A 25676-nucleotide genomic window follows, 5' to 3' on the forward strand; every position below is an offset into this window, starting at 1 on the left:
CGTCACGCTTATTGATTCGGGTCCCTCCACTTCTGAACTGTCAAAGTGGTCGTATAGGCCATAACACAGAACCCAAACACAACCAGCGACATATCTGCCACCTTCATGAAACGACTCGTGTCATAGGCCCTGCTATGAAGCAGCGGTGGGTAAATATACACCAACGGGATGCACGCGAAACTTCCAATGAGGGCAACAAATTTGTCAAGATCATCCGCGCCACCCCATGCGATAAGGGCCGTAACAAAGACAGTGATGAAGCGAAATCCATTCTTTTGCCATTTGACAGTGGTATTGTTTTTTCCGCTACGAGGAAAGAGGCCGGTTTCCATAATACGAATGGCAGGGAAGAGCTGTAGGGGCGTAGAGAGGAGAATGGCAAGTGAATATAGGAATTGGACGCTGTGATATTATGTATTAGTTTTGCTCAAAACTATTCATCAAGAAGGGATGGAGGGGACTAACCCGTTGACAAACTTGTCATCCTGTGGTAAGTTTAGGATGATCACGGTCTTAGTATTGCTACCATATGCGGCGTAACTGAACGCTCCCATGCTAAGGAAAATAACAGTTATGATAACCATAACACCTCCCAATACTTTCGGGAACTTCTCGGGCCTCTGCATGGTCTCCTGAATTGGGATGATCAATCCAATACCTTCGAACGTAAAAATTGCTGTTCCAATAAACAATGTCCAGTTTTCAGAATTGAACGAAACGATGTCACTGACACCCTCTGATGCCAGAGTGAAGAAGTCGTAATAGTAAAGGTAGACAAGACCAAGCATAATGAAGAAATCGGCAATAAGAGCCGTGAATCCAAGTTTCGCCATGTCACGGATCATCGACATTGGGAGGAAGACCACCAACTGGAGCAGGATAAGCCATTTTATGTCAAGATGCATTTCCCCTTTAGTGACCGCATAAATAAAGGCCTGAAGATTCTCTCCGGTAAAGACAATATAGGCAGCGGCAAACCCAATTTGGGATACGATAATCGAGGATAGAATAGTGAGTCGCATCTTGGGACCGTATAGGATACCCCCGATATCTGCATTTTGTCAGCATAAATAAAAATAAGAGAATATAGAAAGACTCGAACCTCCAAAACTTCCGGCTATCTTTAGACGAGTTCTTACCAACAGCACGAAGCAGTAGTAAGACAACAGTGCTGTCAAGAGGAGAACAATGTTGGAGAATACCATCCCACCGTTTGAATAGCTGAAATTCTTGTTAGACTATTCTTCCATTCTTTCCTCGACAGATGTGAACTCACGCTTTGGGCAGAAATAGCACACCAGTGCCAACAAAACTCTTTAACAGCAAAAGTGCTGCCTTTCCAGACCCCGCCGTTCCTTGGTGAGAAATACTTTTCCTTCGCGCGGTCCTTGGTCTTCCAAGTAATGCACTCCCTTCCTCGATGCCATCGGGGATATCATCTCTCCCGCCTTGTTCGATCAAGGCTTCATCACTCGTCCACCCCTCCTCATCCTCTTCCTCCAAATCTTCACCGGCAAAATGCCCGTGCAATGTCAAGAATTCGATGAAGTTTCTCGTTAAAAATGGTCGCCTAATCGGCATTGCATGTCCGTAACTGTGCCCAGGCGCAGGACTAGCACCCTCCACGCGACGGATGTAATTTCTTCTAAACCCACCGATTTGCTTGATATTACTGATATTTAAAGTATCATCATCTGGCTCAGGACGCGGAACATGAAAAGACCGCGAGCGACTCCGGCGGCCGCCATTATTCTCAATACTCTCTACATAACGGTAGATCGGACGTGTTATATCCCCACCCTGAAGCTGCAATGACGAAAACTCCGTATCCAAGACTCCTCCACTCGCTTGGCCAAATGCCGGCGAATTTGATATGATATCGTCGGTGACTAGATGCCGTCTCACAACCTCTGGGTCTTCTACCGGCTGCCGGGAGTCAAAGGATCCATATATACTCTGTGCTCGGGAAGGCGATTGTGGAGGGTTTGCGGAGCTAGGGATATTCACTCCATAATTCTGGGGAGGAGGTGTGCCGAACCTAGGCGGTGTCCCAAATCTGGTTGGCGTACCTAGACGTGGAGGTGTCCCAAACCTTGGAGGCGAGCCACTACCGCCTGGAAAGTTGTACTGAGATAAGGGATTCTGCATTACTGAGGCAGGCGAGGCTGGACGAGCTCCCACGACAGTTGCTGGGAAGCCATGGCCAGGTACTGGCGAACCAAGGCGGACGGTTGCTTGAAGTCGCGGTGTAGTTGGACGAGGGCCAGGAGATGAAGGTCGCGGGCTAGGAGCTCGCTGTTGCGAGGCCGAGCTAGACTCGGGTTGCTGAGAATGCGACATCTACAATATTTGACGTGTTTGGAAATAGAGGAGGAATGTAGGAGCTGTGTATATAGGAGGTCAAAGGTGAAGGGAGTAAGGAGTGAGGCTAGGGGCAATCTTTAGAACAGTACCTAAGCCCTGCACGCAGTTGATTCTGCACAAAGGAGGAAGAGGAGGAAGAGGAGGAGGTTGGTGGTCATAAGGTCCATTACTGCACTCTCGCTCACTGCACCGCCAAGTCTTCTGACCACAAGCTTACACAGGCACTCAGAAAGGCTGCAGGTCAAGCCCTGGGAGGTCACGATGGATATCGGATGAGAACATCCTGCGATAATGAATACATATTATGTACCTACATGTATGTAGGTACAAGTAATCGGGGAAACCCCCTCAGTTAGATACGACTCTGCAGATAGATATTTTTCTCCACCTACGGCCAGCCCTATTACTGAAATCAATTACGCCTTTTTCCATATGCTTAAAAGTCCGATTTCAAACAAGATCGTGATCTGAATCCAACAAAACAATAAGGAAAAAACAATAATATGTGTACGCAGCCATGGGGGTTCTTGCATCGGCCCGTTGCGTCAAACGCGCTCTTTCGTCCGCTTCCAGCATATTGGTCTCTCAAACCCAGTTAAACAAATCGATGATCGAGTGTCGGGACGAGGAGGAGCACCCTGTTGAGGTCCCCGGTTGTAACCGAAATCCTTGGCATGCATTTCTCCAGAGTCTGGGCGGCGAGTGATGGCGCATGCAGATACCATGATGGTGATGGGTGGCACATGCAGGTCCAGAGACCAACAGCATCTCTTGCCCTGAACCTGGACCTCTCCAATGGAAAGAGAGAGGGGCAAAGAAAATTTTTTCCGAAGTAAAAAAAAACCAGTCTATGGTTGAATTTATTTCATCGCGCGACGGTATGTCCAATTAACTCCTTTTATGTAACCACATGCTGGCCATGTAGAAAAACGGAGGATCAACATCCTTATGCGAGGAAATTTTTTACTCTTCCCCCTCGTGGATCCAATCACGTATGATCACTCGTGCAATGAAATTTGAAGAAGTTATGGTACCGTCAGATGGAAAATAGTGTGAATATGACAGAGAAAAGATGGGAGGAGCTCCTTCAAGCTGAGAAATATTACCATATCCATAGGGCTAACTCTTTAGGAGATGCCGGTCCAAACAAGTAACTACTAGCTCACACCGCATATGTAATTACAGGCGAGTAAATATGCAAGTAATACAAGATAGGTTTGTGGTTCAACGCAAGCTAATCTCAGCGGTTTCATCTAGGCACCAGGTACAAATCTCGGGTGGCGCTTTATTAGGCCGGCATCGGTATCCATAGGATGCCCAAGCTCAATAATTTATTTGCCTATATATTATGTAGTGGAATCTACTGCTACATGCCTTCCCTAAGAAACACAAACTCTGTCACCAATGCCCTTGGCAATGATATCATGGGTCATTTAACCTATCCCTGTAGGTATGTGGTTCATGTATGTATTGATCTACTCGTAGTTTTTTGGCGTTTCCGGACTGGACTGGGTCTGCATACCACCGAAATATGCTTGTCAAGCACGATTTACGCCCATGTGCAGACCCAGTCCGTTCCAAAAACGTCAAAAAACTACGAGTACCATGGTTGTACTCTACTTCTAAATGCAGTACATACCTCATGTAGTTAATAGTGAAGTTGATTAACCAAGACTTTTGCGAACAGGGAGACGACAGAAGAGAAGGGAAGATTCATTACAACATACAAGAGAGTTTCGACATATGCCCACTGTCTCAGTCTAAATCCATGGCTCTTCGGCAGGCTGTCAATTATATATATATATCTACATACTCACGCGTTAATAATTAAAAGGTCGGGATTCGGTGTGGGGATTTTATTACAACGACTTCCAACCTTTTAATTAACGAGTGAGTACTAGTTGGAAGCGGTAATAAAATCAACGTTAACTTTGACCTCAAACCCACGGGCAACAAAATTCGTTGTCAGGCCGTTATCCTCAGATAACGGTTCTCTGGCTTGGGATGGCATTTCCTGTTTCTTAAGGTATTTATTGTATACGTAGAGAAAGAATAAACCCTCAACCCCGGAAGGCGCCTATGAGTTTTGACTTTTGGGACCAGTCTCGTGCCCATCCCTTGCGTTACATGTAAAGTACTACATGTAAGTACTACATGCATACAAATACTCGGTAAATTAGAGGAAGTGAGCAAAAACATAGATTAGTATCATGTACAGTTCACAGCGTTCCATGAACTGGAAAGAGGAATATATTCTGTAGAGTACTGCAGTGCATGTGGCGTAGGTGGGATCCAGATTGAATTGATGCAACCCGATTAATCATTCCCAATTCTCTGTGATTGGCCACAAATCGCAACCCAGTAGGGTACAAGGCTATGATCTTCATCATATAATGTAGTATAAATTAAAGGTAATATAGACAAGAATGGGGCTAGTTGAACCCTTATCTCCTGAAGGTGAAAACATCCCCTGTTAGTCAATGGATCATATATAAAGAATTGAAAGGAGGTTTTTCCGGTATGCCAAGAGTATATGGATATAATCAAGACCTCTCTATTGTTTGAATGTAGCGGTCAATTAAACAAGCTAGTATCAAACACTTCACGTAATGTGCATTGATATCCTTTCATAAACCCATGCCCACAAACAACAAATACCTCGATCACTTGCGAGTGATAGTTCATGATTAAGCTTAGATTCTCGATTCAGTCAGGATTGATTGATTGGTTGGTTACTTCATTAATTGTATGCAACCCGGAGGTTATGACAATATCTGACAAATCCAAAGACCCACAAAATAAAAATCAAGAAATAACATAAACCGAAATGTGTACGGAAATATTCCTGCCTTTTAACTCATTCTTTCCTTTTCCTTATGCAATTTCTCTTCTCCCCCCCTCAGCCCAATTTATTCTTCCCTTAAGTTGCCCCATTCCATTTCTAATTCTCTTGGTTCGCTTTGCGCACCGCTGTCCCCCTCTCCAATCGGTGTTTCCATCGTAGGAATGATCCAGTCAGGATTACACAATAAGAACCTAGTGATTAAATATACCCTGTAGAAATAGTGTTGACATAAACTCAATCTACAATCATTTGAACTCCAGCAAAAGAAAATAACAGCCCCCAGCTTGAACTACCAATAGATGATGTGGTTTATAGAGTTCTATAGTTGTCACTGTATCACAACCATTTCCGTTACATCTCGTGTCCCCTTTTTCATATTCTGACATAAATCACGGATCCGTAGGATTGCAGTTTCGAGTTCCCGGTAGAATTATTGTGAAAGTGAGCGCTAAAAGAGTGGGTTTGTTGGTCTGTGCTCGGAGTAAAAATCTTCCAAGGGCCAATAGGACTATCGGGTCAGGGAAAACTCACCTTCGCAATAATTCTACCGGAAACTGTAGAGTTTCTCCTTAGTTTTCCAAAGCCTCTCTAATCGTGGTGTCGGTTCCCATGACCCTGTACATGTATAGAAATTTTTTTCTGGGATTCCATGAAGCTCGTGCAACTGTTCCGCCCGATCATCGACTTCGCCTTCGGAATGTAAGATAAAAACTTTTGTGGGCCGTTTCTTTGTAATTGGATGTACATGTGCAAGAGCGTGACGTTGTTCATTGGTGTTCCAGAGTTTCTGGAGTAAAACGACGTAGTTTGCAGCGCTGACCGCCAGGCCCTCTGCACTTTCCGGGGTGAGGATGAATACGGCTGGGTTTTCATCATTGTGAAATTTCATCATTGAAAGGGCACGATGGGCCGCGATCCCGTCGATACCGTCTTGATGACAGTAGTACACTTCAAATCTATCAGAGTAATAGGTAGTCATCCACCACTTCACTAGCAGTACTTGCTCTGGTAATGGCGCAAATATGACAGCCTTATTTGTGACTGTTTTCTTATTTACCGGATTGCACAATATCGGAATCAAGTTTTCATGCATCCATCGAAAAACCGGCCCTCCCGACCAACACTCTCGCCCCCAGGTATCGCGGTGACCTTCTGTAGGGGTTCATCCATAAGGTTTGAAGCAAGAAGCCAGGCGCCAATTCCTGACGGCCAGTGGGTGGTTTTTCCTGTTATTTTTTTTTTTTTCTTTTCGATGAATCTTTTCAAGCGTTCCTTATAAGTGTGAGTAAATTCCAGTCGGACTTTAGTTACTGTCATCGGGGGGATATTGACAAGTGGATTACCACTGGTAGTTGTAGTTTGTGCGCATCGACGCAATGTCCAGGGCATAGCGCAAGCCTTTAAGATATTATATGATAACCTCCCGTCCGGGTTTCCAACGCTAACATTCTTGATAATCTTTGCTAGTCTGAGGCCCATGTTTTACGAACTCGGAGGAATTCGTGCGCGGAGGAAATAACCATTTCGACTGGGCGATCCAATCGTTGGTTGAACTATAAATTGGCGTACCACTTAACTGAATTCGATACGGCGCATTGAGATCTAAGAGTGCTTTGTAAATCAAGCTCCCTTCATCCATGACAGTGTGTGACTGATCAAATATAGCCATGCCAAATTCACATCCAGAAAGTTTTGTTTTACACCTCAGCTTATAAGTGTCGTAGTCAATCAAGTATATTATACTCTCTCGAGCTGAATCCTCATCGATAAGATTCACTTCGGCAGCTGTGGGGCACCATTCACAGATATACCGGATTACAAAATCGGTTCTCCCAGAAAGTCCGATATCACGTGATACCACCAACCAATAAGTTCAGTTGGAACGACTATTGGAGTTGGTCTACGAATGATATCCATGGTGTCAGCTAACAGCGGACATTGTGTGGCCATGTTCCTTAATTTACTACTGTGCCATGGAATTGTCTTGTTCACACCAAGTCTCAAAAGATGTTTGATATGAAATACCGCCCCAAGAGCGGTGTGAATTTTCCCTAAACCCATGTCATCCGCTAGCAACACGCCGGTAAGTTTTCCTTTGTTCATGAATCGCCCAACGATGAAATTAATACCATACACTTGAGAGGCGAAGAATCTTCTGCTTGGAATTCCAGGTATCTGATTCTTTTCGTTTACCTCATGTGACAGTTTCTCCAACTTAGTGGCACCGAGCCTCCCCATAGATGAAGTAAAAGCTTCTGTCGTATGGTAAAGTCATCATTCCAATTTTTCTCGATGTTATCCCGAAGGTCGAATAGTGACTTTGAATTCATTTCATGCGTATTTACACCAGCTTTTTTTGGTGCGCCGATCGCTTTCGTCCTTGCAGGGCCTGCTGCGGGAGGACGTTTTGTTTTTGGTATGGGCGCTTTTGTACTGACTCGTTTAGTGACAGCTCTTTTAGTATCGATATTTCCCTGAATCAGATTTGGATCTAATAGGCGGATTTAGCAACGCCCGAGCATGGATCGCTTGGGCAACAAATTGTTCGGGCCGTGACAAAGCACAAAATGGGGATTTAGCAAAACTGACTTCTAGGCCTGACATCACTCCATCGCCAACACCCAAAACCTGTGAGTGAGCCCTACTATTTGACAACTAGAGACACTAATTTTATCATAGATCCCTCAAGTTATTCACAAGCTTTAAGTTATTCACAAGCTTTAAGCTATCGCCATCAAAGTTCACAACCTTTCCATCATCACCAGTGCAGTCTCGTTTCGCATCGCCGTTTCGTTTCGTTTCTTCTGCTGCTACTGCTCCTGCTGCTCCTGCTGCTTCAGGCAAAGCATATACCTGTTTGGCATCACCACTACTGTTTGGTTTCTCACCGCCGTTTCGTTTCCTCGGACCGTTTCGCTGAATCGTTTCGTCCCGCCGTTTCGTCCCGCCGTTTCGTTGCACCGTTTCGTTTCCGGAGTCTGTTTCCCTCTGCTGTTTCCCTCTACTGTTTCGCTACTGGAGTTTGTTTCGCTCCGCTACTGGTTTCCTTTGGCTCGGCAGTCATGGAAGGAAACGCCAGTGAAATGGATTTGATTGTTGTTTCCAGTACGGTTGCTGTATCGGTAACAATGGTTTCAGTAATGATAAGTGAAAGACTACGGAGACAGAGAAGACAGAGGAGGAGGAGGGAAATGGAACAGGCTACTCGCTATCGGCCATCAATTGTATTCACTCGCTTTGAGTTTTCACTTGAAGCATGGACAGATGAGGTAGCGGATGAGTACTTTAGGTTCACAAAAAGGGAAATATACGAGATGCTGGAACAATTTAATCTTCAATCTGTTGTGTACCCAGCGCGATGCGTCTGTTCAGCAGAGTTAGCTCTGTGTATCACTTTGAGCCGGCTTTCCTCACCTTCTCGATACAAGGACCGCTTCCACCAGTTTGGCAAATCGCGGAGTTTTCAATCAAATATTTTCAATGCCGTTGTCTGCTACCTTGACTCTAGGTATAAAGTCAAGCTGCGGTGGGATGAGAGGAGGTTGACTTTGAACACTCTACGATCCTATAATAACGGTATCAAAAATATTGATGGGCCCGATGGGGTATGGGGGTTTGTTGATGGAACTCTTCGAACCATTTGCAAGCCAGAAGAAAATCAGAGAGTGTTCTATACCGGGTACAAGAAAGCTCATGCTTTAAAGTGGCAGGGTATAATGACACCTGATGGGTTGATTTCTTCTCTTTTTGGCCCCGTTGAAGGTAAACTTGGGGACTGGGTTTTGTGGAAGATGTCTGGTATCGAAGAGATATTAAGAATGGTTTACCAAAGGTTACCTCCAGCGGAGAGATATTATATCTATGGAGACCCAGCCTACAGTCTTTCCTACTCCGTGATGTGTCCCTATAAAGCATCAACAGCGCTCCCTTTAACCCTGGAACAAAAACTTCATAATGCCGCTATGTCTTCCTACAGAATAGCAGTTGAGCATGGATTTGGAAAGGTTGTCAATCTTTGGGGCTTCGTAGCTTATAAAAATGGATTGAGAATAGGGAAGTCTCCGGTAGGAGCTTATTATAATGCTGCGGTCCTACTTACCAATATTCATACTTGCTTTCGTGGTAGTCAAGTAACATCACAATTCAATGTTGCGCCCCCAGCCTTTAGGGATTATATTATGCTCTGAAAGATTATAAATGAATATACTAGTTTCCTTCATTCCTTTCTGCTAATTTGGATACATGCCCAAGTATTTGAGATAGTATGTCATCTCTTCTTACGTTCTGGGCTTCCAACAAACTCAATCTATTCTCTAACGCTTCGGTCTCTACCTTCCCCACTTGGGGCCGGTTGGCCAAATCTTGAATTGCTCCCGCCATTTGGTTTCCCATATTCATGACTGCGTTAACCAACTTTTCTGTATCTTCATGTCCCGCTTCTATTTCTTTTTCCAGCATTTCCGTTCTTTGTGTACCTTTGGATTTCTTGGTACGTATTTGTTGAATTGTATTCCCTTTCCCCTCTTCATCGACCATTTGTCTTTTAGCACCTTGAGCTACGAGTAAATTGGAACGTCGTTGTTCCGCTTCTGCCATTTCTTTATTGATTTCTTGTTGACTTTTGCTGGCGTCCAACTTCTCTTTCTCTAAAAAATTCAATCTCTCAATCCATTTATCGAGTGCTTGTGTAATTTCTGTATCGACTTGAGCGGTACCCGATTGTAGAAGTTCTGCTTCCACGTTGATCTATATTCAAATTCTAGTAAGATTACTATACTTTAATGTTAGAAATGAATAATTCACCTTTCTTGTCGAGACAAGACCCTTCACTGTTGAAGCAGGATCACGTAGCCGTTTGCCAGTTTCACGATCCAACAAAACAGCCATTTTTGCCCAAAAATCACCCTTCTTGCCTTCTATATACTCGGATTGATGTGACACGCAAAGACGAATCAGAATTAGTTGATCATCTTCTTCAAGTCTTGTGCGATTAGTTGATGGAGATTGCAATCGCCGGGTTGATGTAGTTTGTGAGAGAAGCGGAGACGGTGTCTGCGCAAGATCTAGAACTCCCGATTGCATATTGACAGAACTAAAAATTGTAGAAATTATTTGTTTCAAAAGGCGGACGATAAGGTGGTTGGGTTATTGAGAGAGATTGTGAATTTTTTTCCTTGTAGGAATCCACGCCACCTAATAAAAACCTTTTTTTTTTAGCCGACCACTTTTTTTTTTTACATAACTTAAGTTGGCTGCAGTCGAATCTGCTTGTTTAGATAACATTCGGCTTGTCTACATATATTTTCTAGCTGCTGTTCATGAGAAATATTTTTTTGAAAAAACTGAATCTTCTAGGCGGGTATATACCCGCCTAGGGTGAATTGAAAAACATTTGATTATACCCACTAAACTACATTGAGTGCCAAGAACGAGTTCTCTTGACCCAGAGATCCGTGCTCGGGCGTTGCTAAATCCGCCTAATAGGATCAGAGGAATGGGGGGGCCGGGGTCAGAATTTTCATCCTGATTAGAATCTACTAAAATTGGATCTTGAGTGGCGGGATGTTTCGCTAGTTTGGCCTTACTTAGGTCTTTTTCAGCTACAGATGCAACAGATATGTTTGTCAGATAGAGCCGAACAGCATGGTGGCTTTATAATTGACTAACCTATTAATTGATCAATCCTTGCTAGGATTTCGCACCGGTCGCCTTTGATTTTATCCATTTGGGGCTTTGTGAGATCTGAACTTATGACGGCGTTCAAATCTCTGATATTCCTTTTCAGTCTTGCCTCGTCCCCGCTCTCCTGGTCTTCCTCATCACTTTTCTCTTCCTTCCCATCTCTGTGTTTTGAGGTGGGTCCCACTTTCGTCCCCGTCTCTGTTATCACATGTTTTCCATCCTCCGCACCGACCGGACGCTGCACGAATAAACACATATCTAGATCCTTTACTTATTGTAGTTGCATGAACCACAGCGGCGTCCCAGCTCTCCTGGTCGTAGATATGGCTTATGCTTGGTGGAAGTTCGTGTTCGTATCTCATAAGTTCTGGATACTTTCTTTTTTCGATCTCTGCCTCATTCCACAGAACCAGGGGGCCATCCATCGAGGTATCTTTACGTATCCAGAAGACCAGTTGAGAAAAGTCTCAAACATCTCGATAGACTCGTAGCCAACGTTGATGAACGTCGGCAGAGCTAGACTGCCGTAAAAAGACACATTAGAGAGGGTCCTCGATTTGAGGGTATCTGAAATGGGGAAGTTTCGAGGATTTAGGAGCTTTTCGAGGGCGAGGATTTGAATTTTCATCAATTTCTTCCAGCTGAGGTGACCTGCGCTTCTGAATCGAGGGTTTATGAATAGTGGGAGAAGTTTTCTCGTCTGTTGCTGTTTGGGTAGGTTCGTCCTGTGTACTGGGCCTTGTTCTTGCCCATTTAGGGGTCTTGTCGACTGGTGTCGTTTTCTTTCTCCTAGATTCCATCAGAACTAATGAAGACTTGTTAGGATCATCAGAGAATATTTTTTGTGTTTACATTTGTAGGCGAAGAATTAGAAGGATTTGAATGTATACATTTATGTGCAAAAAGGGGGGGGGGGGGGGTTTCTCTTTGTTCTTTACCAGCATGGGCCTGGTACTACTAGTAATAGGGTTAGGGTTTCAGAAGACTAAGTTCACTACATGTATGTACATAACGTATCCTTATGCTTGTTCTGCATATTTATTTGAAGATCTGATCTTCAATCCCGCCAGATTTATGGATCGAAATACTGCTGCTCATAGGTGAAACTTATGTATGCCATTAGGTGCATTACTATTCGTCTCCCATTTCTGCCTAGTGTGAGTGAGACTACGCCGCAAGCACGTGCTTATGCATGCACTAGACTCTTGTATTTCTTAGATCTTCTTCCATGTACTTTTCTTGAACCACGGATTGTCACTCGAGCCATACGGTAGGGTTTTAATTTTTGTAGTTAATCTAAGACTACACAGTTCAGCGTCGTGTTATCTGACACTGCAAAAGCTTGCATATATCCTTGCGATATCGTCCTAAACCGGTTTAAAACAGCCCAGACTACGTATACTCTCAGTGGCATCATAAAAAGGATACCTTGCAATGCTCTCTATTTCTAAGTCTACCTATTACCCAGCTTTAGTCTTCTTATCCAAATGCCCACGACTGACCTTATCGTAACACCCCATACTCTTGCAATCCGGTCCCCGCTCCCCAAACTCGCTCCACCAAACTTCACCGTTATCCGCCTCCGCCGCTGCCTCTTCCTCACTAACCAAGCTCTCACGGTGTACGCCCTCATAACAATATGGCGACTCAATATTCTCCGGGGCCGCATGGTAACCCTCATTGGAATAGTCGACATACTCAAGGATCTCCAACCCACAGCAATCCCACGCCGGCCCATCCTGGTCACCAAAATGCTCTACCTTGCAGTCCTGTACCTCCACGCTCTTATCGAACGGTTGGTGGCAGTATACACAGTGTGCGAGCTTTTCCACAGGCCCTGTCGCGTCCTTATTCTCTGCGAGCAGCATTGCAATAAGCATTGATCTAGGGAGGGAGTTAAGGTGCGCGTGCAATGCGCTCCGGGTGGGGAATTGGGTGGTGAGCTCGGAGATTGTTGGGATATCAACCTCGAGGGATTGCTGTTGGGTCCCGGGGAGGGTTTCGGCGCGGGGGCGCTTTTTGAAGCCAGGGTCGTCGAGAGCGAGGGGAGAGGAGAGGAGGTCGTTTACGTTCATTTTTTTTAGAGGGAATTGGTGGATGGAAGGTGCGTATGTCCTGTATTTCTCTCTCTTTCTTCGCGTAAGTTTTATCGTTGCAACTCTGATTCGAATGCAAGGGAGTCCTTGTTGTTAGGGCTCGGGATTTTACGGAGCGAGGGGCAATATCTTCAATTTTATGGTGAAGCTCGCGATCGGTAGATTGGTAGTATCGGCCCTTCTGTGTAGGCAAAGTGGTATTTATAATATAGTGGTACCTTATATCGGGACCTGGAAGTCGTACACAATCCTAAAATTATTGTGTTTTTTGCACATATGCTGCTTCAAGACATGTGTAGGGCGGTGAGACCTACCTAGGACTGTCAAATAGGGCACAAGTATGTACCGCCATAACTCGAAAAAATTGGCTAGATCAAAATTACTTCTATGGGAAACTTCTTATGCAGATCGATGCCATTCAACCAATCACTCGAATGGTAATCCCTGGACGGAGATAGCCAATTTTTCGAGTTTTGGCGGTATGTTATTATTGACAGATCATGTTACCATGATATCAACCATGGTACTATATATAGAGAATGCCACCATTGAGTTACTTTACCGTCAAAATAGGTCAAATAATAATGCTTGCGAAAGGCTCAGGATACGCTTATATAAGCCTAAAATAAACATTTTATTTGATATATTGCTTTTTTGTGAATAATCCTACAGCAAATAACTATAGGTGAAAATCCTTATTTCGAAATAAGACTTTTTCCATATTTTAAGACTTATGCATTTTTTAAGGCTAATATAAGACTTTTTTCCAGATAAGATTATGTCCTTGGTGGTTCAAAAAAGCAAAAGAGAGGATTTGAACCTAGAGCATTGTAGGTAGAATGTACCTCATGCTACCCACTAAGTTATGGGAGAACTGAAATTTCCTTGCTGGAGGTAATATATAAGTAGGATAGCCGATGAAATGCTAGTAAAATCGGAAATTACAAATCTTATATAAACCTTATTTGCCGAAAATGTCTTATTTGATAAAAAGACTTATCTGGTATAAAGGCTTAAATTATTTGATAACACTTAAACTAAATTAATGTGTACAAATACCTAAAGATGTATATACTCCTTTTTCTCGGCAAATGATTACAAAATTTTAGGCCTTATGGGGGGAAGGCTAAGGACACAATTTTTCGTCAAAAAATGTTCAAATATGCCTTATTTGGACGATAAGCCTACAGCAAGCCTTATCATTTCACCTATGTTGACGGTAATGTATTAAGCTATTTTAGTTTTAGTGCCCGTAGATAGCTGGAGCAAGGACCATTGAAAATCTTAGAATGAACCGGCTTGGCGGAATTTCCAATTTCTGTCATAAACCTGGCTGAACTTTGAGTGGTAGCTGATACAGGCACTGTAGAGATCAACTAATTGATTTTCGTTCATTTTACAAAATACAGGAAGTAAAAACTATCCATCATACAAAGAAGAAAATACCCTAATCAATCAGTACCCAAGGAGATACCATGCAGCCGATAGCCCGCCAATCGTATACATGACAGTCCTCTCCTGGCTGGTCAAAATCTGTGGGCCCGTATCCTCCTCCCTCTCTTCTCTCTCTCGCTTCTTCTCCCTCTCCCTCTTCTCTTCCTCTGCAAACTGCTTGCCGGCCGACATCATATCCTCTATCATGTCCTTTGCTAGGTCTATCGGGAATCTACCTATCATACGCAGCATTGAATCGCTATCCTTCCCCGTCATATCCTGCATACCGCCTGCGATATTGCCCACGATGCCCTTGGCCATTTCCTTTGTCTCTCTTATCCCATTGTCGATTCCTTGGACTTGTTCTCGGTGGGCCTTGACTTCCACGGAGATTTTCTCAAGCACCTTGGCGAGGTCACCTGTTCGCTCATCGAGGACTTCGGAGGCATCTGGAAGGACAGTTGTCACCTGGAGTTTGAGGGGTTTAGCAACCTCGGGGACAACCTCGTGTCGATGGTAGCGCGCAAATTTGTTGTCTGGAGCCAATGGCTAGATACGATGATACACCAATGAGTAAGATTATGACCAAAGTGCACAAAACGTTCGGTTCAACGTACTACGCGGATCGGGCCTTCTTTCTCCTTGGAGTCCAAGACGCTTGGATCTGGCATTTCTGGGATATCCCGCGGGTGATTATGTTGGTACTTGGCCTCTCCAGCTCGAGGAGTTTTGGCTTCCTTAGCTCCGGTATTTCTACCTCCCTCAGCGCCGGTATTTCCAGCGTCATTTTCGGCTTCGGGGCGTTTGGCTTCCCCGGGTTCAGTATGTTTAATCGTATTTACGACTGCCGCTCTTAATGGGGGAGCAGAGCCTGACAAAGACTTTGACAATCTGTCGATAAGCTTCATGAATTCAATCGATCGCAAGTAATTAGCTGCGGTTCACTCGAATGACGTCATACATCGACAAATACTCACTTCCGACCTGTTCCCCCTAGTTGGAAGATTCCGGGTTGTCAATTGGGACTTAAGCTCGGACACAGAGGCCTGTGAGATCTGCGCACGGATTGACTCGTCACTTGGATTCTCGAGTGTCCTGAAAGCTGTAGTAGAGGAAATCGCAGCTGTGGGTATAAAGCTACGAGCATGGATTTTCTGTGCAACGGCAGGTGTACGGCGGCGGGCGATATGGAGTAGCATTTTGTAGGCCGTTTTATTTTGTACGATTGGCGCGAGTGTTGCTATTGGTGATGTTTGCCAATGGGTTCAGGTTGTCTGGTGGGGGGGTGTTTTGCACGAAAGCTTGCTTTCACATGTTTGTTACAGTAGGTCTGCCAAGACTTTGAACTTATGGCTTTATTTCTAGAGATGGAACTTTCTTTCAGAAGGAGGAAAATGGGCTTGGGAACCTTCCTCTTTGGTCAGGATCTACTGTGCTGTCTGCAGCCCTGGCTGGCCACTTTGCATGCCATCAATTATTACCAAATCCTAACCCGTCGCCGGCTCAATGCACCCCCACCCCTCGCAACCCTAGCCCTGATATCTCAACTTTCGAGATCGTGTGTACTGAACGAAATTTCGGGCAACAAACCAGTGGTAGAGAGAGCAAGGTCTCTTAGCAGCGAGGTGTTAGAGATAGTATGACTGCCTAGAACTCTCAGACCTGTAGTTTTGAGTACTGGTTCCCCGCACCTCACCACTCTAGGTATATACGAACGTGTTTACAACGTTGTGCCATAGGAGTTCACATTTCCGGAAAAAAGATATGGAAAGATTAGGAACCACAACTATGCAAATTTTCCGACTCTCTTCACTCCCAGTTTACGTAATCGAGTGATATATTGTGATGAAAGAGAGCAGGGGTAATGGATACTACTCTAGCTGAGAGAGCAAAATTATTCGGCCTCTAGTAACTGGTAAGTTCATTCCTCCAAAAGCCGAATGGGTTGAATCTTATGCGCTGGTTCCTGGATCTGAATGTACCAGAGTAACCAGACTACATTTATGTCGCTACATTACCGTATCCAGAAATAACTTCATATGATGATCATGAGTTTCAGACCCACCTTGCCAAAGAAGCAGTATAACAAATGCAGTTATAGGTGGTAAGCTCTTGTATTGTCATAGGTAGTATTGAGAAGGAAGAGGAAGAATTACAGGCGCAGTGCTACGTGTCTACATGTAGATCTCCACCTCACTTAACCGCCCAACCTACATGTATATATAATCATTGCAATTGCCAACATTATATTACCCGCTCATGATCAACTAGCTACCACGGAAGACCCCTACAGACAGCGATGTGGTGTCTACAAATCGATCTTTGGTATGAAACCACAAGTATTGACGGCGCTAAATCTATAATGTACTGTCTCTATTTTTTCTATTATTGGAACGGTCTGATTGGCTGCTGAGTGCAGGGATGTTGATTAGTCAGCACGACACATCAAAGTACTGAGCACTCACGAGAGGAGGAGGATGGGACCGAAGGCCCCTCATGATTGTAGAGGGAGAATTAAATTTTATTTGATACCCATAATTCAACGTACAACTCGCGGTCGCGAGTTGGCACACCCCTAGTACTTATGTATGTCTGGTAATTATAACCAGTACTTTTTCAAGGCTACGCTGTTTGCGGTATATACCGAGTTCGGGTGCCTGCCAATACTCAACCCTCCGCCGCTAGACACCCGAGTATGATACTCCCATGATTAAACGGGACAAATTACGGGGGCCGTTCTCCCCGAAACAGTTCTTCTGAATCGTCCAACGCTGGACCCTCGCTACCCCCTCCAGGGCCTAACGTGAACCTAGTATGTGACCTGCTCTCACCCTAGTGACCACTGAGCAGTTATACTCGATCTGCGGAGTACTTTCGGTATATGTGGCCAAATACATATGGCGTAGGCTCTAGTTATGTCATCCGGAATCTCACTAATTTCTCCCGCTGAGCGCCGGCATCATGATGAATCGGTACTTTACTTCATCTTAATACGATGACTCGAGGCTGACTCAACCCTCCTTCACCACCTATTCCAAAGCCACGGTTAATGCTAAGAATACTCCTAAAACCCTTGACAAAGTTTCGAGACTTTGAGGAAACTTGATTCAAGTCTCGAGACTCTCGAGATCTCGATAATTTCAAGACTCGCTCCATAACATACGAGTAAGACAAACCTTTTTCAGATTTCGTCTCGTGCGCGTGCTCATCGTTATAACTTACGTCGGTGACATCCTAAAGTTACTCCGAGGTATATACGGATTCCATTGATCTCTCCGTGGATGCCGTGATACAGCAAGCCTTGGCACAAGTAGCTAAGTCAATGTGTTACACAAGACCCGAAAATTAGTTGACTGGGTTAGGGTTCCCTACTAACTACTACCGCTGCTTACCCTGCCCACACAGAGCCTCACAAAAAAAAATATTGAAGCTCTTACAATCATTGCACCTCCAACCACACATTACCGCAAAGATGCCTCCCTCACAATTGACAAACGGCACCACCACGAAGAAGCGCAAGCGCACGACCGCCCTGGAAAAGACACGGAGCGAGGCGAGAAGCAAGGTCGTTAAGAAACCGGTTGTGCTGCCGACAGCGGAGGATGTGCTGGTGCTGGAGGAGGCTATTGCGGAGTCGCCGCAGCACTATAATAAGATTGTAACGCTGCTGGAGTATGTTCAGGTAGGGCATTGATATTCTGGGTTTATTGGGTAGTGGGGGTGGGAGAGTGCCAATTGGCTGATTGGTTTATGTACTAGAACGCATCTGCGAATCTCGAGTTGGCCGTGACCTCCGCCGTATCGCTATGTCGGGTCTTCTGCCGCCTGATGGCAAACGGGAGTCTCTTGCGGAAGAAGAGCCACGATGCGGCACAGTCTACGATTCTCGAGTGGCTGAAAGATAGATATAAAGACTACACCAAGGAGCTGTCCGCGCTCATTGCGCACGAGGACCCGGCGGTGCAGACCACGGCGCTGACGCTGTACATGCGTCTTGTCAAGGAGGACGGCGCACACATGAAGCCCGCCGGCGACGAGTACTACTTCCCGCAGATGCTGTTCGGGAAGCTCATGAGAGCGCTCCTCTACTCGGAGCATCTTGACGACGCCGTCAAGCAGGAGTTTACGAGCAAGTACCTCAACGCCCACGACGACATCCGGTACGCATTCTACACCGCCGTCTCCGCGCTTATCGCCGAAGCGCCCACTCCTACCCCGGTCTTCATAGCCAGCGTCCTCGCCCTCCTGCTCACTCTCGAGAACGTACCCACCGCCGACGCCCCGCTCCTCGGAAGTACATACACCACCGCCCCCGCGCCCAGCGCGCAAAAGCAGCCCCCCATCCACGCAAAACCCACGCACCGCAAGCTCCTGCAAGAAACATGGCTCGCAACGCTCCGTCTCCCGCTCACAAAGGACCAGATCAAGACCATCCTCGCCGTCATGTCCATCCGCATCGTGCCCTGCTTCACCCGCCCGCAGCTGCTCATGGACTTCCTCGTCGACGCCTACGACGCCGGCGGGTCCATCTCGCTGCTGGCGCTGAACGGCCTCTTCTACCTCATACAGACAAAGAACCTCGACTACCCGAACTTCTACACGAAGCTGTATGCACTGCTGACGCGCGATGTCTTCCACGTGAGGTACAGGTCCCGCTTCTTCCGCCTGCTGGATACGTTTCTGGAGTCGACGCATCTGCCGGCGGCGATGGTGGCCAGCTTCATCAAGAGGATGGCGAGGCTGGCGTTGAGCGCGCCGCCGGCGGCCGTGGTCATTGTCGTGCCGTTTGTGTATAACCTGCTGAAGCGCCATCCGAGCTGCACGTTCATGGTGCACCGCGAGGGGAGCGCCGAGGAGCGAGAGGAGTGGAGGAAGGAGGGGTTGACGGATGTGTTTGAGGAGAGGGAGGAGGACCCGATGAAGACGAGGGCGATTGAGAGTAGTTTGTGGGAGATTGAGATGCTGATGGCGCATTGGCATCCGAATGTGGGGACGCTGGCGAGGATCATTGGCGAGCAGTTTACGAAGGAGAAGTATATTCTGGAGGACTTTTTGGACCATAGTTATGCTAGTGTGAGTTGCCGCTTTTCCCTTTCTTTGGGTTTGGGTGGTGAGTGAGAGCTAACGAGTTGGAGGATAGATGTTTGCTGCCGAGGTTAATAAGAGCATCAAGAAGCCACCCGTGGTGGAGTTTGATATTCCGAAAAAGATATTCTTCAAGCCGGCCGCAGCTGCAGACGAAGAGCAGCTACAGGGCGAGGTGTCGGTAGAGGAGAATCCGCTGTTGGCGTTGTGGAGCTTCGAGTAATGGTATGTTTTAAACGTGTAGATAAACCAAAAGCATGCTTTAATTTCCTGTACAGTATTCTCCTTTTTATATATACCATTCTGTCGTATATACACTTATCCTTATTCCTTTTCCCTATGATCTTGCTAGGATTTGTGAGAGACAACTGGCTGCCTGTGTATCTGCCAACCATACGTGCACATGTAGCGAGGAGCACGAGTGTGTGGTATGAGATGTTTTAAGGTGTTGTATACGTACGGCAACGCATAAACAAGCTATAGAAACCCGGTAGTTGTGTGTTACTAGTCACAGAGGTTAGCCAGCTAACATTTAGCTTCAAGAAATCGACATGCTTCCCGTTAAATCCTCGCACAACAACCAGCTGCCAGTATGGTCTACATCACAACGGTAGGCTTCAACTACATGTGAGGCATAGTTCTTGGGATGACGTTGCAACGCTATAATCACCTACTAGAGTGGTAGACCGCCTGATCCGACTCCCCGATTAGCACTGCTCCCGCTTGTGAGAGTCATAAACTATCACTCGCATGCGAGCCCACGCGACTACAAGCATTACCAGACCAACTCAAATTGACAGCTGCACAGAAACAAAGCGAGGCACGGGTGATCTAGTATTGTTACGGGCGGGACAAGACGCGGTGCGCCTAAACTATGAGGATCACATTGGCCGAGTGATAATACATGAAGATATTCTTCATAGTTGGAAGTGGCTATCTCGTGCCGATTATGAGATACATCTAGGACTAAGACCCCGGCCTACAAATTACGGGAAAGGAGTCACATACCTTGACTCCCATGGTTTCGATGTGGTGATATCAAATATCACAACCTACGCTGTAGAAGATGGATATTTCGGGGGCGGGCAGCTACTGCGTCTTGTGCTCATCCCCTACAATCAGCAGTATTAAGAACTTATATCTAGGAATGGGTGAGGACTTACTTACCATGGTATACCTTCCAAACACGAAAAAAACAAAACAAGAGAGGCATCAACAGAACTCTCGTGTTCCCTCAGACAGAACCCAAGAACCAAGAGAGCTCCGCACACCCTCTTTACATGGGGAATGGGGAGGAGCCAGAATTCCCTCGATCCCTCGGACTGAGCCCAGGAACAAAGAGGATTCTGCGCTCCCTCCTTGCAGAGGAGAGCGGAGAAAGCGGGCTGTGTGCAGTCGAAGCATTCTCTTGGCCCCTCGGATAACACCCAGAGGTCAGAAGAATGCTGCACTTCCTCCATGCGGAGAGAAGCACGGGTGCAGGTTTGAGGGGGGGCGGGGAACTGATAACTCCCTTTTGACCCCTCGGACAGAGCCCAGAGGTCAAGAGGGAGCCGTGCTTCTCTCGTGGAGAGAAGCACAGCGAGGCAGCTGGGACGGGGCAGGCTTCTCTCCGTAGAGAGAAGCACGGGGACATGCGGGGACGCGGGGACGGGGGAGCAGGTTGAGCGGGGGCGCAGGCTGGGAGTCAACCCGCGGACCAGCCAGCAAGCCGGAACGGGCAAGCGAGCCACCGGGGAGAACAAGCCAGGCCGGGGTCCAGCCCGCCAGCCTGCGCACCCACGCAGGGCAACCGGGACCAGCCCGCCCAGGCAGCCGGGCAACCAGTGCCGCCAACACACCCGAGCAGCCAGCCAGACGGGGCAGGGGAGCCAGCCCACACAGCAGAGCCAGCCCGCGCGGGAGAAAAAACCCCGCCGCCACACCCAAACAGGCCAGCCCACGCAAGCCACCCACCCGGGAAACCGGCCGGGGCGGCACCACTCGGGGCCCAGCCCTCCAGCCCTCCACCCGTCGACCGAGCTGGCCGCCCCAGCGGGCAAGCCGGGGAGCCAGCACACCGGTGCAGGGCAACCAGGCCCACGCACACAGTGCACCGGCCCGCCAACACTCCCGGGCAAGCAAGCCGGAGAGCCGCCCCGAACACCACCGAGGGCAACCAGGCCCCCAACAGGACCGGCAGGCCAGCCCGCACAAGAAAACCAGGCAGCTGGGGGGCCGGGGAACCAGCCCGCACACCCGCCAGACAGCCAGCACCCACAGGGGACCCGGCCCGAGCAACCAGTCCCGCCGGCGCACGGGGAAGCAAGCCACCCAGAGGGCAAGCAAGTCCGGAGGCGGGCGAGCGAGCAAGCCGAAGCAAGCATGCCCGCCGACCAGCCGGAGCAAGCAAGCTCCCCACAGGAGCAGGCAACCCAGCCAGCAAGGCGAGGAGGCGAGCCAACCAGGGCAAGCCTCCCACCGGGGAGACAACACAGGGCGGGGAACAGGCTGCCCGGGAGCCAGCAACCCAGGGAACCAGCCCAAGGGAGACCAGCCACCAGGCCAGGCAAGCCAGCTGCCCAGAAAGAATCCCCCCCCCCCTCCAAGTCCTCTACCCAGTACCCACACAGTTCACAAGGAACAGGTGGGTGCGGGCTTTGGGAGGAAGGGGAGGGGAGGAGGGAGGAGAAGGGGAGGGGAGGAGGGAGGAGAAGAGGAGGGGAGGAGGAAAGGGAGGAGAAACGACTGGCTTATAACACTGTTGTGCCAAGGATAGCTTTTCGCCGACGCTGGGGCTGGGCGTGTGGTTAACTTGCTTAATCCTGAGTCGATCTTGGCGTGTGTTTTAGGTATTTGGTGGGAGCGAATAGCTTTTGATGTTTGATGGCGGAGTAGGGGGTTTGGCGATGCTGCTTGTGAATGGACTTTTGATGGTACGTATTAGGAGGAGGTAAAAAGCGTGGATTTTAATTACCCAAATAGGTTTTATGTTATTTTTAAATCTGAATAGCCTCAAGTGACCAAAACTGTTCCGGAGATAAAGGTAAAAATAAAACAGAAAGATATCATCGTAATTCCTCGTACTTAAAAGAAGGAGACAATAGTTTACCTGACCAACGAACATACACTTCCTTTACCTTTTCTCCCTCGCCTTCAGATAGCTTCAGCAGTGGTATCTCATCTACGGCAAAAAATAATAATAATACGGATGTGTTTTCCTTCTATTGGTTTATAGAGATCTTCCGTGCGCCGTTAGATGTATAGTAGTTAATGGATATATACGAGTGATTTCTCATGATCTCAACCCGCACTATCAGCTAGCCATATTCTAAGGGCAACGAGCGGCTGGGGCACTACGATAATGACTGAAGCCTTATTCTCACAACGGTCCTTATAGATTCCCTTTTCTTGCTTCATTGCACCTCAAAGACCGCACGCACCACACACACACAGCCATCTAGAACACCATACCCAAGCAAAAAAAAAACGCTTCAATTACTTTTAACCCCCCCTCCCATCTACACAGCTCCATAATATACAATTCCCCCCCCCCCCCAAAACCATCTCCTCTACCGATCACCCCTATCATTCCTCTTCCCGCCCCTAAACTTGCCCCCACCATGCTGCGCGCCCGGCCCATAATTCCTCCGCCCGCCCGGCGGCTTCTTGTCCCTCCCCAGGCTGGCCCCCAGCTGGATATCGACCGACGGCGGCGCCGAAAACCCAAAGCTCTTCGCCACCTTCAGTAGATCGAGCTTGTTGACGTCGAACACCGTGCGCAGGCTGTGCGAGGCGTAGGCTTGGATATAGCTCCTGTTGCACCTCTCTATCAGCACTGTCTCTACCACCAGGGGGAGAGGGTTTGTGTTTGGGGGGGGGGGGGGGGGGAGAGTAGTACTTATACCCATCCTTCGCGCTATTATTCAGATAGTAGTTCTTGCTGATGAGCTTCTCGAGCTGGCTCTGCACATTGACGAGCTTCTTGGAGGGGAACTCGAACTCCACGACGGGCACGCGCGCCTCCTTGAGGTACTTGAGGAAGCCGAGCTCGGCGGGCTGCAGGAACATGAGTGATTTGCCCTTTGTGTTTGCGCCGCGGGCCGTGCGGCCGACGCGGTGGATGTAGTCGCGCGGGTCGTCCGGGGGGTCGAATTGCACGATCCAGTCGACGGAGGGGATCTATGGCGGGTGGAGGGGTTAGGTTAGTGCTGTTTTTTTTTTCGGGGGGGAGGTGGGGCGGGGTTTGAGGGAAGGGAAGGGGGGGGTTGCTCAGAGGTTGGATTTTTAACTATTGTGAAGTCTAAACATGATGCACATATATAACCATCATAGCAACGAGTCAAGTGGGCAGTGGGAAGAAGTAGCTTAAAAAAACATAAAGAAAGGGGAGCCATACATCCAAACCTCTCGCCGCAACATCCGTACAAATCAGCGTCCCCTGCTTCGCATTCCTAAACTCAAAAAACGTATTCGTCCGCTTCTGCTGCTTCTGCTTCCCATGCAGGTCCAGCACCGGCAGATCAATATAGTTCAGCAGCTCCGCATAATACTTGACACTGGCACACGACGAGAAGAAGACAATAATCTTCTTCTTCATGAACCTCTTCAGGAACGAGAACAGCAGCAGGAAGCGCTTGTCCGCCTCACACACGACATACCCCTGCTCAAGGCCCTCGACAGTCGACGCCTCCTTGTGGTAGTCAACATTGATATAGAGCGGTCCGGGCCTCAACGAGATCCTCGCCAGATCCTCCACCTTTGTCGTCTGCGTCGCCGAGAACAGCATCGTCTGCCTCCCCTCATTCGGGATCATCTTAATAATCTGCCTCATCTCGTCCTCGAACCCCATCTCCAGGATGCGGTCCGCCTCGTCGAGCACCAGTGCCTTGAGGTTCTTATAGTTGAACCCCGGCGTATTCTGGAGATGATCCAGCAGGCGCCCCGGGGTCGCAATCAGCAGATTGACGCCCTTAAACAGCTTATCCGCCTCCTGCGACCGATTCGCACCGCCAATGACGATCGCCAGCGTCTGCGAATGGTTCTCCATGAGCTCCTTCGCCACGCCGAAGATCTGCAGCGCCAGCTCGCGCGTCGGCGTGATGACCAGACAGCCCGTGCCGGAGCGTGGCTTGAACTTTAGCGATGTGAGCATCTCGACGGCGGGGATGAGGAACGCGAGAGTCTTCCCCGAGCCCGTTTTGGCAGCGCCGAGGACGTCGCGGCCGGCCATGAGCGGCGGGATGGTGCGGCTTTGCACCTCGGTCATGGTCGTGAAGCCGAGCTTTTCGATCGCCTTTTGCGTGCCCGGGGAGAGGTGCAGGTCGCTGAACTTTGTGGGGTGCTCGCCGGTGTCGGGGAGGGAGAGGGCGGCGTGCTCGGGGAGGTTGGTAGGCGCTGGTGGGCGCTCGGGGGGCGTTGAGTCGTCTGCTTCGGCATCGGCGGCGGGTTTTGACTCTGATTCTGCGTCGGAGTCGGAATCGGAATCGTCGTCTTTCTCCGCTGGCTTCTCGCCCAGTTCTGCTTTTCCGGCCTCTGCTTCGGCTTCGGCCTCCTCCTCTACGTCTTCAGACTCTTCTTCTGCAGGAGGTGGTGGGGGAGGTGTGGCTTCCTTCTTTTCCTTCTTTGCCTTCTTGCGTGGCTTGTCGTCTTTCGATGCTACCGGCGCCTCGTTCGCGACGGGCAGCACCACGGAAGTCCCTGTGGCAGCGTCCTTGTCCTTCTTGCTTCCGCCATGCTTTCTCTTGCGTTTCTTTGTGGCCTGGGCGTCGTTTGCCATTGTTCAGCTGGCGGTGGTGGTGGTGGTGGTGGTGGTTCAATTGGTGTTTATGTGAGGTTGTTGGTGGTGGTGGATGTTGGCAGTAGCAGTCAGTGTCTGTCCGTGGTTGTCGGCGGGGCAGCAGCGCAGAAATGTCGAATATCTTTTTTTCGGCAGGCATCTTTGGGGTTGCACAGAAAGCGTGAGCCCGTGCGAGGGCCAGGGCCAGGGCCAGGGCCAGGGTTGGGCACTGGCAGTGACCGGGGCGTCTGTCAGCACTTCTCGGCCAAGGCGAGATGGATGGTGGCCGGGTTGGTTATGGCGCCAGGCCCCGGGACCACGCCTGTTTGCCGCAGCACGCGTCATCACTCGGCCTGGCAGTCTGACTAATCGCTTGGCATCGCGGAAGGCTCAACGATCATTTCCCGGTCAC

The 25676-nt window shown here is 48.2% G+C and overlaps 7 protein-coding genes across 7 annotated transcripts; 2 read left to right on the plus strand and 5 right to left on the minus strand.

The window, feature by feature from the left end:
• Nucleotides 1-8: 8 nt before the first annotated feature.
• On the minus strand, nt 9-2340 carry H6S33_002600 (uncharacterized protein; the record flags this gene model as incomplete). The annotated part of the gene is made up of 4 exons (XM_044833955.1): nt 9-402; nt 466-1051; nt 1103-1221; nt 1277-2340. The coding sequence occupies 4 exons, from the start codon at nt 2338-2340 to the stop codon at nt 9-11; spliced, it is 2163 nt and encodes a 720-aa protein (XP_044692761.1).
• A 5542-nt stretch (nt 2341-7882) lies between these two features.
• Nucleotides 7883-10096, minus strand: H6S33_002601 (uncharacterized protein; the record flags this gene model as incomplete). The annotated part of the gene is made up of 3 exons (XM_044833956.1): nt 7883-8221; nt 9491-9955; nt 10013-10096. The coding sequence occupies 3 exons, from the start codon at nt 10094-10096 to the stop codon at nt 7883-7885; spliced, it is 888 nt and encodes a 295-aa protein (XP_044692762.1).
• A 2255-nt stretch (nt 10097-12351) lies between these two features.
• H6S33_002602 (uncharacterized protein) lies at nt 12352-12966 on the minus strand (the record flags this gene model as incomplete). The annotated part of the gene is made up of 1 exon (XM_044833957.1): nt 12352-12966. The coding sequence occupies one exon, from the start codon at nt 12964-12966 to the stop codon at nt 12352-12354; it is 615 nt and encodes a 204-aa protein (XP_044692763.1).
• Nucleotides 12967-14442: 1476 nt separating this feature from the next.
• On the minus strand, nt 14443-15620 carry H6S33_002603 (uncharacterized protein; the record flags this gene model as incomplete). The annotated part of the gene is made up of 3 exons (XM_044833958.1): nt 14443-14970; nt 15039-15323; nt 15399-15620. The coding sequence occupies 3 exons, from the start codon at nt 15618-15620 to the stop codon at nt 14443-14445; spliced, it is 1035 nt and encodes a 344-aa protein (XP_044692764.1).
• Nucleotides 15621-17893: 2273 nt separating this feature from the next.
• H6S33_002604 (uncharacterized protein) lies at nt 17894-19729 on the plus strand (the record flags this gene model as incomplete). Its single annotated transcript, XM_044833959.1, has 3 exons — nt 17894-18103; nt 18181-19494; nt 19562-19729. The coding sequence occupies 3 exons, from the start codon at nt 17894-17896 to the stop codon at nt 19727-19729; spliced, it is 1692 nt and encodes a 563-aa protein (XP_044692765.1).
• A 1219-nt stretch (nt 19730-20948) lies between these two features.
• H6S33_002605 (uncharacterized protein) lies at nt 20949-22299 on the plus strand (the record flags this gene model as incomplete). Its single annotated transcript, XM_044833960.1, has 2 exons — nt 20949-20988; nt 21041-22299. 2 exons carry the CDS (start codon nt 20949-20951, stop codon nt 22297-22299), a joined length of 1299 nt encoding a protein of 432 aa, XP_044692766.1.
• A 758-nt stretch (nt 22300-23057) lies between these two features.
• Nucleotides 23058-25264, minus strand: H6S33_002606 (uncharacterized protein; the record flags this gene model as incomplete). Its single annotated transcript, XM_044833961.1, has 3 exons — nt 23058-23301; nt 23393-23667; nt 23885-25264. 3 exons carry the CDS (start codon nt 25262-25264, stop codon nt 23058-23060), a joined length of 1899 nt encoding a protein of 632 aa, XP_044692767.1.
• Nucleotides 25265-25676: the final 412 nt, after the last annotated feature.

Source organism: Morchella sextelata (genome assembly GCF_020137385.1).
Source record: "Morchella sextelata strain SCLS chromosome Unknown scls_13, whole genome shotgun sequence".
Taxonomy (NCBI): Eukaryota; Fungi; Ascomycota; class Pezizomycetes; order Pezizales; family Morchellaceae; genus Morchella; species Morchella sextelata.